This window comes from Leptonotus elevatus, chromosome 11 (assembly GCF_054856555.1).
Source record: "Leptonotus elevatus isolate MCC_2025b chromosome 11, RoL_Lele_1.0, whole genome shotgun sequence".
In the NCBI taxonomy this organism is placed as follows: domain Eukaryota; kingdom Metazoa; phylum Chordata; class Actinopteri; order Syngnathiformes; family Syngnathidae; genus Leptonotus; species Leptonotus elevatus.
Window position 1 is genome coordinate 5,664,241 of NC_141249.1, and position 12,342 is coordinate 5,676,582.

The 12,342-nt window shown below is 38.4% G+C and overlaps 2 protein-coding genes across 8 annotated transcripts in view; both read left to right on the forward strand.

Annotated features, from left to right (window-relative positions):
- The window catches only part of dnajc6 (DnaJ (Hsp40) homolog, subfamily C, member 6), a 39,476-nt gene extending 36,768 nt beyond the window's left edge, over positions 1 to 2,708 (forward strand). For 5 of the 6 annotated variants that reach the window (XM_086088827.1, XM_086088825.1, XM_086088823.1 and 2 more), the window contains one exon: positions 661 to 2,708. In XM_086088827.1, coding sequence (XP_085944953.1) covers positions 661 to 762 — 102 coding nt within the window. In that variant the 3' untranslated portion in view covers positions 763 to 2,708. The remainder of the gene's footprint in view (positions 1 to 660) is intronic. The other variant, XR_015096457.1, reaches the window with a different exon arrangement.
- A 7,353-nt stretch (positions 2,709 to 10,061) lies between these two features.
- The window catches only part of lepr (leptin receptor), a 31,930-nt gene continuing 29,649 nt past the window's right edge, over positions 10,062 to 12,342 (forward strand). Inside the window, exon 1 of one of the 2 annotated variants that reach the window (XM_086089214.1) lies at positions 10,062 to 10,143. The gene's annotated coding sequence lies outside the window, so the exon portion shown is untranslated. Of the gene's footprint in view, positions 10,144 to 10,416; positions 10,490 to 12,342 lie in introns of those variants that run through there. The other variant, XM_086089215.1, reaches the window with a different exon arrangement.

Sequence of the window (12,342 nt, forward strand, 5' to 3'; positions counted from 1 at the left end):
CATGATTGTTTTGTTTTGGCAAACTCAAAATTAGTTACCGGTTGTCTTTGAAGCAGGGATGTCAATGAAATTCAGCTTCATGGTGCTTTACACAATGTTTCAATGTATTTGTGCATGTTAGACTTATAGTAGGACTCAAAAGTATATTTGTATTCAAGTTTCTTTTGCAAACAATTATCGGCTTATCGGTTATCGACATCGGCACTTTCCAAATTATTGGTTATCGGTATCGGTGGAAAATAGTATTATCGTGCATCCCTATTTCATAAAAAAAAAAAAAAAACAGCTGGGCCGATGTAACAAAGTTTTTTCCGAGCTATAAAAAATAATATACGAGTTTGGTTTCCACTCAGTGTTGGTGCACATGAGAGTGGTTTGTCTATATGTGCACTGTGAATGTCTGGTAATTAGTTTGTGATATCTTTCACCCGAAGTAAGTCTGAAGAGGATTTAGCAGTATAGAAAAGGGATTGATGGTTGATGGAAAATTATGTTTTAGCCAAAGTCAATTATAGCTAATTCCAAAACACCTAGAAACTATATTAGTACTAAGTAGAACGCTGACATTTGGCAAACAATTCACATTTGGATCAACACAAGCACATTTGCCACTTGTACAATTGAGAAAGTCTGATTTTTGTCTTTCATTTCCCCTCACAGGCCACAGGACAACCCTATGAACAATATGCCAAAATGATTTTCATGGAACTAAATGATGCCTGGTCCGAATTTGAAAGTCAAGGTCAAAAACCTCTCTACTAAAAAATGGAGTGCAGGGAAACAAGGGAAGAGAAGATCCTGGCACGTTTCACCACTCTGGTCAATATTTGCATTCATTCAGCCATGTTGGATTTCCACTTCACAGATTTAAGAGATGCTCTTTTAACTACAGCACCCAGGTGACTTGTCTCCTAGTAAGGACAGTTCTGTATAGCCTCTTACTGTATTTCCTGTGTGCAATATACCTCCCCTTGTCAGGTGCCCTTAGCTCTGAACTATCTCACAGATGACACAATGGAGTGTCTGGGCTACATTTGACTTGAGTAGATCAAACTAGAACATTAGATAAGAGAAAAACGCATCAGTGAACGGACATTGAACAAGTGAGGGATCGTGCAAGTCAAAGTGTTCCCATTCACAGATTTACAAAGTTACTATTGACTCTTGTTTTGGAGAGAGGGACACCAAGTGTAATTGTACAGAAATAAACAATACAATATTACACTAAAAGGCATCAATAACGATTCTATTACGCCACCTAAAACATGCTGATACCATTTTTGTTGCCTTGTGCTTTTACTGGCTGTAATTTAGGATTAGCACATGCACAGTTGTAAACATGAAGCACTTTGGAGCCTCATGCATTGCCACTAACAAGAGCTGATTGAGTAATTGGCTCATTTTCAATGGTAGCTGTCAAGGTGGTTTGGTTAAAGCACAAGCATGAATCTGTGGAGCTTTGAAGGAATGTGATTATTTATTTATCTTGAGCATTTTGTTATCATCTTTGTGGTTTACGAAGGTTCCTTCATTGAAATGGTTTCAACAAATTGTGCTATTTATTGAAAAACGTGCATATCTGAGCTGAGTCAGAAACTCCACCGAGTGTAATGCAAGTTTCAAACTACAGTACAGAAATGCACATTTTATGCATCACTGTTGGTCTGAATCTTCTGTTTCTGCCCCAACTGGCGATAATGCAATAATTGGTATATTTCGCAATGGTTTAGGGCAGGGATAGGGAACCCTGGTCCTCGAGAGTCCTGCCTATTTTCTATGTCTCCCTCTACCAACACAGCTGACTCCAATGATCAGCTAATCAGCACGCTCTGTAGAAGCCTGATAATGATCTTGTTCACGAATCAGGTGTGTTGGTGGAGGGAGACATGGAAAACAGGCAGGATAGTGGTTCTCGAGGACCAGAGTTCCCTACCACTGGTTTAGGGTCTAAAATGAAATTCTAATGTATTAATGATGGTAATTGTTTGTTTGTTTAATGTATCCGTAAGTCGGCTGCTACTGTAACAACTTAATGAAATGTATTATTTGCTGCCATGAGTTTACTTTTGTATGACAATTTCTATCAGAGCACTGACACTTTTATTTGTTTGAATAATGCTCATGCAGTTTGTCAGGAATAGCGTCACGTCATATCAAATTAAAGTTATGTACAACATTTATCAACAACACTACATTTGATCCTGATGTCTGATTGTGGGACATATTTTAGGGACGTTTACTGTACATGCAGTGAGGTCATTTGATGCCTATTGCAAGTTCAAAATGATTTGAATCATATTACTATTGAAATCTTTTGTTTTCAGGACTCTCTCCTCTGTATTTTGTATAGTGACTGAAAACTGCTCAAAGGAAAAGATGCTTTAATTGATAACTGGGATCCAAAATGGTTTGAATCCTATCAAGTGTGGTGGGCACTCAACAACAGACACACTGGACAGGAAATGCAGACACGGGATTTGAACTGTGCTCTACTTCCATGGACGAGCAACATGTGAAATAACTCATAAGCTCCCTCGCCGACGGAATTCTCCATCTACAGTCTTACAAGTTGGCAAAAAACTATAACATCTATGTTGTACTCAGTGGATGTGCGTTGTTTAAATTGTCGAATGTATGAAAGTGGACTATTGTATGTTATGTGTTTGCCTGTCTGCTGTTAACGTATTACTAAACGGAGTAAAATGCTATTGATGTGTTCCCTTTAATTTGTGTTTTACGGTCACATACGATATATCATGTTAATAGTAAGCTGAAGAAAGTGGAAGACTGTGGTCAGAGCTGGACTGGCAGGAAAAAAATTGGCCCTGGCATTTTGACCCCGGACTTTGGACCTGACCACCCCTGGTTGGCACGTAGCTCTGCCACTGATGTTGATTGGTTCTGTTTGCTATCTATATTGTAATTTCATTAATGGGCTGATTCCCATAAATAATTAAATAGCACTACAACGACCCCAAAAGTCGCCGGCCCGCCAGATATCTGCCCTATATGCCAGATGGCCAGTCCAGCCAGCGGCCACTCAACAGGCCTACACTTGTACAGTTTCAAAAGAAGCAGAGAAGCTTGCGAGGCCTGTAATTCTAATTTTGCATATGTAGTACTCATGCCTGACAGCAAGGGACGCAAGTTGCGCAATCAAAAAAAAAGAAGACAAGAATGCTCATGGACAGTAGACTCTGAAGTGAAACGAAAATACACTAATAACAACACTGCATGAAAATAAAATAATACCAAAAATCTTTACATTTAAAACAACACATCATTTAAGCATCCACATAGGTAGAGGCAATAGTGTCGAGTCTAAAACCCAAACTCTTGTTTAAAAGCATGCTTTGAGACCCTAACGCTAGTTTAAAATCCTACGTTGAAAGCTAAAAACTTGAAATGGTAAAGACAAACCCCACAACATTTCTTTTTGACAAATAAATAATTTGTCATGAGTATTTGCATTATTGGCTGTTATCATTCAAACGGTAATATTTTTTTTTTCTCTAATTACATTTTTGGCTATAACTGAACACAATTTCTCGCTTATTGCTTAATATACATTTTCTATGAAAACTAATGCAAATGCTTCTTAGTGTCTTGAGACTTCCTTTTTTTTTTTTTGTTCTATTACAAATGGTCCATCTTTGTTACTCAAGCTGTCTATACTAATGCCACCGGAGCGGGCCTCATCATGTTGTTACAACACACCAGAGTGATCTGTAAGCTACAGTGCCAGGATGAAGCAGCCATTTTGGATTCACAACAGCAAACATTAAAATAACAATAAATAATATGTGTAAACTCTTGTAAATTATGTTTTGCCATCATTGTCTGTCTTGCCATGGGGGGGGGGGGGGGGGGGGTCACCATTGTCGAGTGACGTCAGATTGAAGGTCTGTGAAATCGGGGTCTTTTTTTTCGGCTTCATAACTACAAACTCAAAGGGGCGGTCCCGTATACACTTCCAGGGGCCTCATTTATAAAGCTTGCGTACGATCAAAATGAGCCAAAACTGCGTACGAACATTTCTGCGTCAAAGTTGGTATTTATAGAAAACAAACTGAACGTGAAACTTTACACGCTGCCACGTCAAGTCTGGACCTAACGTACGCAATCCGCACATTCTGGAGACATTGGAAAACAGCGACACAAACAGCTTTTTGGTGCATTTCGATTCCTCAAACGCCATGTATGCTGGATGTTGTTTGTTTTGCTCCAGACTTGCTCCGATGACACAAGTACGCCGCGGAGCAGAAAGCACACAAATTAACTTATTTTTATTAAACATTTTAAACGCTTGTCTTCTCTCATTGATCACCTATCTTGAAAAAGCCTCATGCAATAAATCATATTAACGACAACTAATGAAGACACATACTGCACGCATTACATCATCGCATCGCGCAACAATTTACGCACCTACAGTAATTTCACCCGCCCGTCGACACAAGTTATTGCTACGATGGCGTATTAGGGCTACGTATAAATACACAATATTCCAAGAAAAAAAATCGCAAATTTGCCGCTTTATAAACTTGCAAATTTGCCACTTTAGTTTTTTTCTAGTTTAGTTTATAAAGTGGCAAATTTGCCACTTTATATAGTGGCAGATTTGCGAGAAAAAACTCAGAAACTTACGAGAAATACATGTAGCGTAGCTATAGTCTAATCATGTGAGGATTCGTTGGTGGTTAATGTTTATAAAATTAAAAGGCAGGATGGAGTCGGATTCATTCTTCAATTTAAACTTTACTCGTCATTTACCGCAGCCAGAGTGACAACACTTCCTGATCCCCTATCAGCTGACTAACACTAACCAATCAGATGCTAGCATACCATAGGTAAATGCAACTGAATGACGGAGAGCAGCAGATTCGACAACTTAGATACTTGTACAAAAAAATACCAAAATTTAACGTGTAAATAATAATTCTGGAAACATAAATGTACAAGTAAATATACATTTTAACAAATTAACTTAAATGCTTGATCGCGGTGTGGACCTTCGCAAAAGTCAGGCGTCTTTGTAGCTGGCCGAAAAGTATTGGCACAAACAGTCGAGTAGTACGCTATGTGTATTTCTCGTAAGTTTTTTTTTTCTTGCAAATCTGCCACTATATAAAGTGGTAAATTTGCGAGAAAAAACTCGTAAATTTGCAAGTTTATAAAGTGGCAAATTTGCGCGTTTTTTCTCTCGGAATATTGCCCCCGCCCTCTAAAATATATACATTTATACGTGGCCCTAATACGCCATCGTACATTGCAGTTTAAAAGGCTACATAAAACTATTATATTGACACATACGGATAAAAATGAGCTTGAATACAGTCAGGTACAAGCATCTTTGCTATGGAGCTTGACGCTTTGTCCTGCAAATAAATAAATAAAGGAAAGAAATGCGTCAATAAAGTATGTCATAAGCAGTCCACACAGCCGTGGTGATGTTTAATGAAGATCCATAAGCAACACATTGGGAATAATAATAGATACTAATAAGAATAAGAATAATGAGGCGGCCTATTGATTGCCTAATTTTTGCCTCTGCAGTGTCAACTCAATTTCCCTATAGTGCATTAAGTAAAGACAATAAGATTGGTGAAATTATTTCTTTATGTTGACCTTTGTACCAAACCAAATTATTATTATTATTATTGTAATTTCCTTTATTTTATTTATTTTTTTGCCGCTGTGCGCCCTGCGGCCAGTAATCGCGGCCAATAATCACGGCCCTTTCATGACTCGACCTCTGCGTGGAGGGTTTCATAATGTACATCTTTGTATTTAAAAAAATTTTTTTTTTATTATTATTCACACAAAAATTCAATCTAGCCTACATCATGGTGAGGTTAGCCTTCTTTCTTGCCTTTCCCTGTCCGTCATCCATTGTTTTGATTCTATGATCGCCGTCACGTGCTGCTTATGAATACGCAAATCCATTAATGAGTAGATTTGCATTTCCTAATATGGGGGGAAATAGGCAGCCTCCAGCAAACTTGCCTTTTCACAATTTTGCTTCATTTATGTAATTATCTTACTTCATAAGCATTCTATTATCCATACAGTTCAGTAGTTCACCATAAAATTTAATGCAGAAAGATAGCAGCATACTGTCACGTACGTTGTGTTACGTGAAGTTATGTCGAATATTTATGAATGAAGAAAGCTATCTAGTTTTATACTCAGTAAATTGTGTTTTACCATTCACGGTCTGTGTTTCCAAAGGCATCGCCATTGTAGAGGGACGTCACATTGTAGTTCGTCGGTAAAGTCGGGGTACTTTTTTTTCCGACTTCGCAAGTGGGATTTCCGAGTTCAAGGGGGTGTTCCCATACACACTTCCTGGCTTGAAGTCGTAAAAGTCGGACTTCCGACCCTCTTTGAATGCAGCATAAATTTGGCACTCATGAAGATTGCCTGCACGGTGCACCACTTGTCTCGCCGATCCTGCACAATGACACACACACACGAAGACACAAGGAAAAGCGAGAAAGATAATTAACTTGATGACCGAGCGAGGCGACTGGCTAGTTTGGCTAGTCCGTGCTTCCATTTTCAATTTCGTTGCATAATTGCATTGCATCACAGGACTGCAGCTGCACCAAAGCACGCCCCTCATCACCTCATACCTTTTTTTTGCTACGTAAGGGGAGTCAGGATGTGGAATTATTAGGAACACAAACAATTGTAAGGAACGAGTTTTCAAGGGGCCGCTAATTGTAGTAAATTGTTTTTCCAACGTTCAGGGCTTTTCCTGTCTTCTTTCATGTGTTCCTGGAAGACCTGAAGCATACAAGAAAACAAATCACCACTACTTAATTAGATACTCATTCATTGTGTTTTAGTAAAAGCAGATTAGGTATTCACTATTTTTGTTAGCAGGTTTACAAAACCTTGTTGAGGGCTGTGACACAAACCAATGTGACAAATGCATTTTAGTGACATTCACATCAATTGTATGCAGCAGGTACGTGGAGGTAATGGTCCAAAACAGGATTGATTGGCCTTGGTGGAGGACATTTTTGACGGCCTGTTTCCCCTTTTGATCCCAATGGGGTCGCAACGTACGTGCAAATTGCGCAGGACAGAAACCTTATTGCAATGATTACTGATCATGTTCTCCATGTAAATATGCTGATAACTTTTTTTCTCCATGTGAAATGTGTTCATTACCTCGGTGTGTTTATGTGTTGATGACCCGGATTGTTAATGTCTAAAACTTAGAAGATTGTAGTATCGTGCATCACATCACTAATTATCCCATATGATAGCAGGATGGTATTACGTTTTACAACAGGACTGTAATGTCATTGCCAAGAGGAAATTTGGGGTAATTTTTAATTTCTCCGTCAATCGATGACTCACATGCTTACTTGCTGCACTTTTCTGTTTGTCCCTTCTTGCCTCGTTTGTCCCTTCTTGCCCTTCTCGTTTTCTGTTGTTCTGCACTTCCTGAGAGACCATCAACGCTGATGGATCAAAATCAGTTAGCGCAGGCTGTTTTGTTTTTCATTGTAACATACGCCAATTAAGCTCAACTCCTCTGTGCAGAAAACAACACCGTACGCCCTTTAATGGAACGGGCCGGCAGTACATTTCCGAAATTCCAGCTTTATGTAACTTTTTTTTTCTTTCCATATTATTGAAATTAATAGTGGGCATTTAAAATGGATAGACACTGACAAATCGGAGATGTGTATGTTTCCAACAGATAGATAAGAGGATCACTCTTGCCATCTGTTGGTGGACAGTTATAGTTATGCTGTAGCTATGCAGTTTATTTTCTGACTAGGTGTCTTCTTTTGTCTCTTGGTTCAGGTGGTTGTTTATTTGTAGATCATGATTGTGTTCCAAAATTCCATCTAAAAACTGTCCACATAAAGATTGAGGGTAAAAGTATTACTACTTGGTTTTCATACAACAGATATTTGTAATATTATTGGTCTTTTTATTATATTAGGGAAATTGCATATTCACAAAGCCACATTTCTCAAATTTAATCCATGCTTTAAAGTATTTTTGGTTGATATTAGTCCTTACATAAAGTCTCTAAAATTTGTAAACAATAGGAAAGGTAAAAAAGATATTGAAAATATTTTCTAGTTTGTTTAGTTGAAGTCTGGCATTTTAAATTTTTTATTTTATTTTAGGTTATCGTATAAATCTGTAATTGCAGTTATGATGTGGCATTGAACTGGAATGTCTGAATGTTTGTATATGTGTATATATATATATATATTTATTTATTTATTTTTTTAATTTGTTGTTATATTGACAAGATTTGTTACAGAATTCTCAATTAGTATTCTGTCAAAAAAAAAAGAGTAATTAACAGCAAAATGGCCACCCCCTGAGATGGATAAAAATGAGTGGATTATGCTGCTAAATTCATATTCCGTAAACACAATTAATCTGAATGTTGTGTTAAAACTAATGGGGGCACATACAACAAATTACTGTAAAAATATTTTTGGGGTTTATTTCTCTTTTAAATGGTGAAGGTTATGTGGTATTTCTGCATTAGTCAAGTGTCTTGCATAACGTGTTACTGTGTAATGTTGATTTTTGCGCCGATGCAAGCCTTGTTTAGCTTGTTTAGGAATTTGGCAGTCGGCTCTGCGGCAAGCTGGACCTTCTGGCGTTCAGAGGGCATTTTCTTTGACACGGTCCAGTACCTTGCAATTGTGGTGGTTGAAAGTAGGCTAAACTTTGTCTTAAGTCTTGTATCAAGATTTAACTGTGTTCAGTTACCTCAAGACAAGCACATGTGTGTAAACAAAGGGTTAGGGTTACTTGCTTGTCAATTGTACTGTGGTCAGCAGAAGGTTACTGGCAGTTTAAAAATAGGTTTCCCTTCGCGCTCCATTGCTTGTGGGTACGAACTGGCTGCAGCTGTGATGGAAAGTAACAATAGAGCTTTAATAGTAACCCTTACAGGCTTTTTAAATGTTTTTAATTAGGATCCAAAATTTCCGAATGAATGTGTTTTTTAGGACTTGATGTCCTTGTGATGTCATGATCTGTGTTTGGTTGATATGGTTTTAGTTAGATTTTAGTTGTCATGTTTCCTTGTGTCTCCTTTCGTCAGTATTTGTCTCTTTAAGATTTATTGTGGCCACCTGTGCTTGTCAACCGCTTGTATCATCCAATCAGCTCAGCCATGTGTGTCTTGTCCAGATGTCTCTCGTCTTGTCATTTTGTTTGTATAAATGCTGCATTCAAGGAAAGTGGGAAGTTGGATTTTCCGACTTCATACCAGGAAGTATGGGAATGCCCCTTTGAACACCCAGTTATGAAGTTGGAGGGAAAAAGGGAACCCAACTTCACCGACCGTCTTCAATGTGACATCACTAAACAATGGGGAAATACAAATACAAATGGTAAAACACAACTTACTTGAGTATTAAACTAGATAGCGTTCTTCATAAATATTCAACATACCTTAACGTAACACAATGTACGTGATGCCACTATTTACCTGCATGAAATTATATGGTAAACTACTGAACTCTATTGAATGCTTATGGAATTAATAAGATAAATACATAAATGAAGCAAAATGTAATTGTATAAAGGCCTATATAATTTGCTGGAGGTCGAAAAGTGTTTTGTGGACCAAAACAAAAACAATTCATTACTATCCGCCATTTTGGTTGTTTACTTTCGCCTTGAACGCTTTAAGGTCGGAACTAGGAAAATCCAATGGGATAAATCCGATTTCCGGTTTACCTTGAATGCAGCATTAGTCACGTCTTGTTGTGGTTTGTTTGGTGTCTCCAGCCAAGTTCAACTCAAGCCTACTTAGTCTTTATTTAGTTACTTTGTACCTGGTTGTTTTAGACCTCTGTTGATTTTGTAAATTTGTACCTTTTGCCTTTTTGTTCTTTTTTTTTGTGCGCACACCTGCCGACAGATCAGAAATTCCGACAGAAAATGCTTGCATTTACACTGAAACTACAGCCAGGAAGTGCTGTAGAATGGTGAGGCATTGCATGTCAAAGGCACCTCCTCTCGTAACACATCAGAGCAGGTCAGCTCAGATATCATTCATCACATTTAGTGGACCGCTTTTACACACAGCAACTCGGAAAAGCCCTCTCATAGGGGTATCATTGGAGCAGGTGACTGACACAAAAGGTGAGCTTTGCATTAAGCTGGTGTCTGTCAGTAAAATCCTTGAGGGTGCACAGCTGTCACGACATCCAATTTGTGTACATGCACATAAAAATAGCCGCGCGTTCCATGCTAACTACACTCTACGCAACAACTAGTCCAAACGCTCTTCTTGGTTTAAGTGCCCTGTGTGTGTGTGTTGATTATAACACTGTGGGTCAGAAATAGCTCAGTATGCCCAGAGACACATACTCTATGCATAGAGCTTCCAGTTTATTGGACTCACAATGCTGGTGACAGGACTTTTATCGGATGGCCAACTTTGTATCACGAGCTCTGATTCTAGACAAGTCTCAAGGCAACAGGTTAGGTGAGTCATCATTTTTTGATGTTATGTGTTGATACAATGCTAACTTTACTTTTAAACAATAGCCAAGTTCTTCAAGTTGGCAGTTGCCCTTGCCCATTTGTTTCTTTGTTTAAAACAACAACAACAACAAACATTGTTTCTAACATTGTCTGTTTTATTCTGTTGAACTGTCAAAACTCCCACTCTTCGTCTTGATTTGCATCTGATGGTTTTATTGTTTTAAAGTAAAATTGTAGTCTCAAGGCTTTTTATGACGAATTCAAATTGTGCTCACTAATTTAATTGCGTGGTATAAGTTTTTCAAAATTTTGCAATTCTTTTCTATGTTGCCTTGGTTTGGGTAAATGTCTCCCGTGATGAAACATCTGCGCTTAAAGTCCTTGTTTCAAAAACTTGGTGATGATTTAAAGTTTTAGCTCAAAATAATAAAGTTCCAATAGATTATAGTGCACCTCGACAACCGCACTTCTGCCAGGCTTCAGCATCTGCCTTCTCATCTTTTGGTGCTACTATGCATTTTTACGCCAGCTGGAACCACGTCTAAATACAAACAATATGCTTGTCTAGTGAAATTTTGGATTATTTCCCAGGCATGAGCATACACTGTAAAATAAATAAATAAATAGAATTTGGGTGTTTATTTTATTTGATTTTACAGATTTATCCTATATTTTTAAAAATATTATTTAATTTTCAAAATAGACTGCGATCTTATACGCTGAACGCATAAAATAACATGTATATATGTATACAGTATATTTATTTATTTATTTATTTTTCAAAAATCTATACTTTTGGCCAGTGTGTGAATTTGTGTGTCATGTCTGGGAAGATCTGGTTTTGGTTGAGGGTCCCGATTGGTCCTGAGTGGGTTCCAGCCCTTCCGCGGGTTGACCAATCCGGGCCCTCAGCCACTTGTGTCTGGCCCCAGGTGTGGTTAGTTACCCAATTAGTGTGGGTGTATTTAGTTCCCGGGTGGTGAGCAGTCGGCGTGGGATCATTGCAGCTTGTCACGGTCACCCCCGGAGTTATGTCTGTCATTTTGAGTTTGTAGCTTTCAGTTCATTGTTTAGTTAGCATTAACCAGTACCCTGGTTAGTGTTTTCTGTAAAATAAAGCACGCCAGTTTCGCCCGCACTCCTGCTGTGGTTCTCCTGCCTCCCTGCTTTTTGGGTCCTCCACTTCACACGCCGACAGACACCACGCCGCTCCGTGACCACACCGTAACAGTGTGTGGGTGTCTTTTTTTAAATTTATGTATTTATTTATTAATTTTTACAAATTATTTACCAATCTAAAGTGTTGAAGTGTTCTCTTTGATGATACAGTAATGGTTGAAAAACATGTTGTGTTTGGGGTCTCCTGAAAAGTTACAATTATGGAGGAACAAGGTTTTGGTCCGTCACATTAAATAAAGCACAACTGTAAATGACTATTATAGTCCATTACTCTTGCAGGGTATGGCTAATTCAGTAAAATAAATTCGAAGACATTTTAAAAGATTGATGTTACTATTTATTTGATATAGCAGACATGAGATTTCTACTTTGTTTTCCAAAGAGGAGTGCTGTAGTGACTGCAGTTCTGCACATGAATATAAAGTGAATGTGCTAGTGTGTGGTGACCCAGTTCAAAAGTGAGGTAAGTTTGAATACACAAACATTTGAAAGGCGCCTCGGGTTCAAACTGTGCGAGCCGGCTCACGCCAACAGCCTGGCAATGTCTCACAGGAGACTCCCGTCTTTTTAAATCTATGTCACAGCTAACGGTCAATTCGACCATCGTGGTTATTTCAGCTGTGGTTGCGCAACGCATAGCCAGACATATCCATGGTAACGAAGGGCTTCTGCACT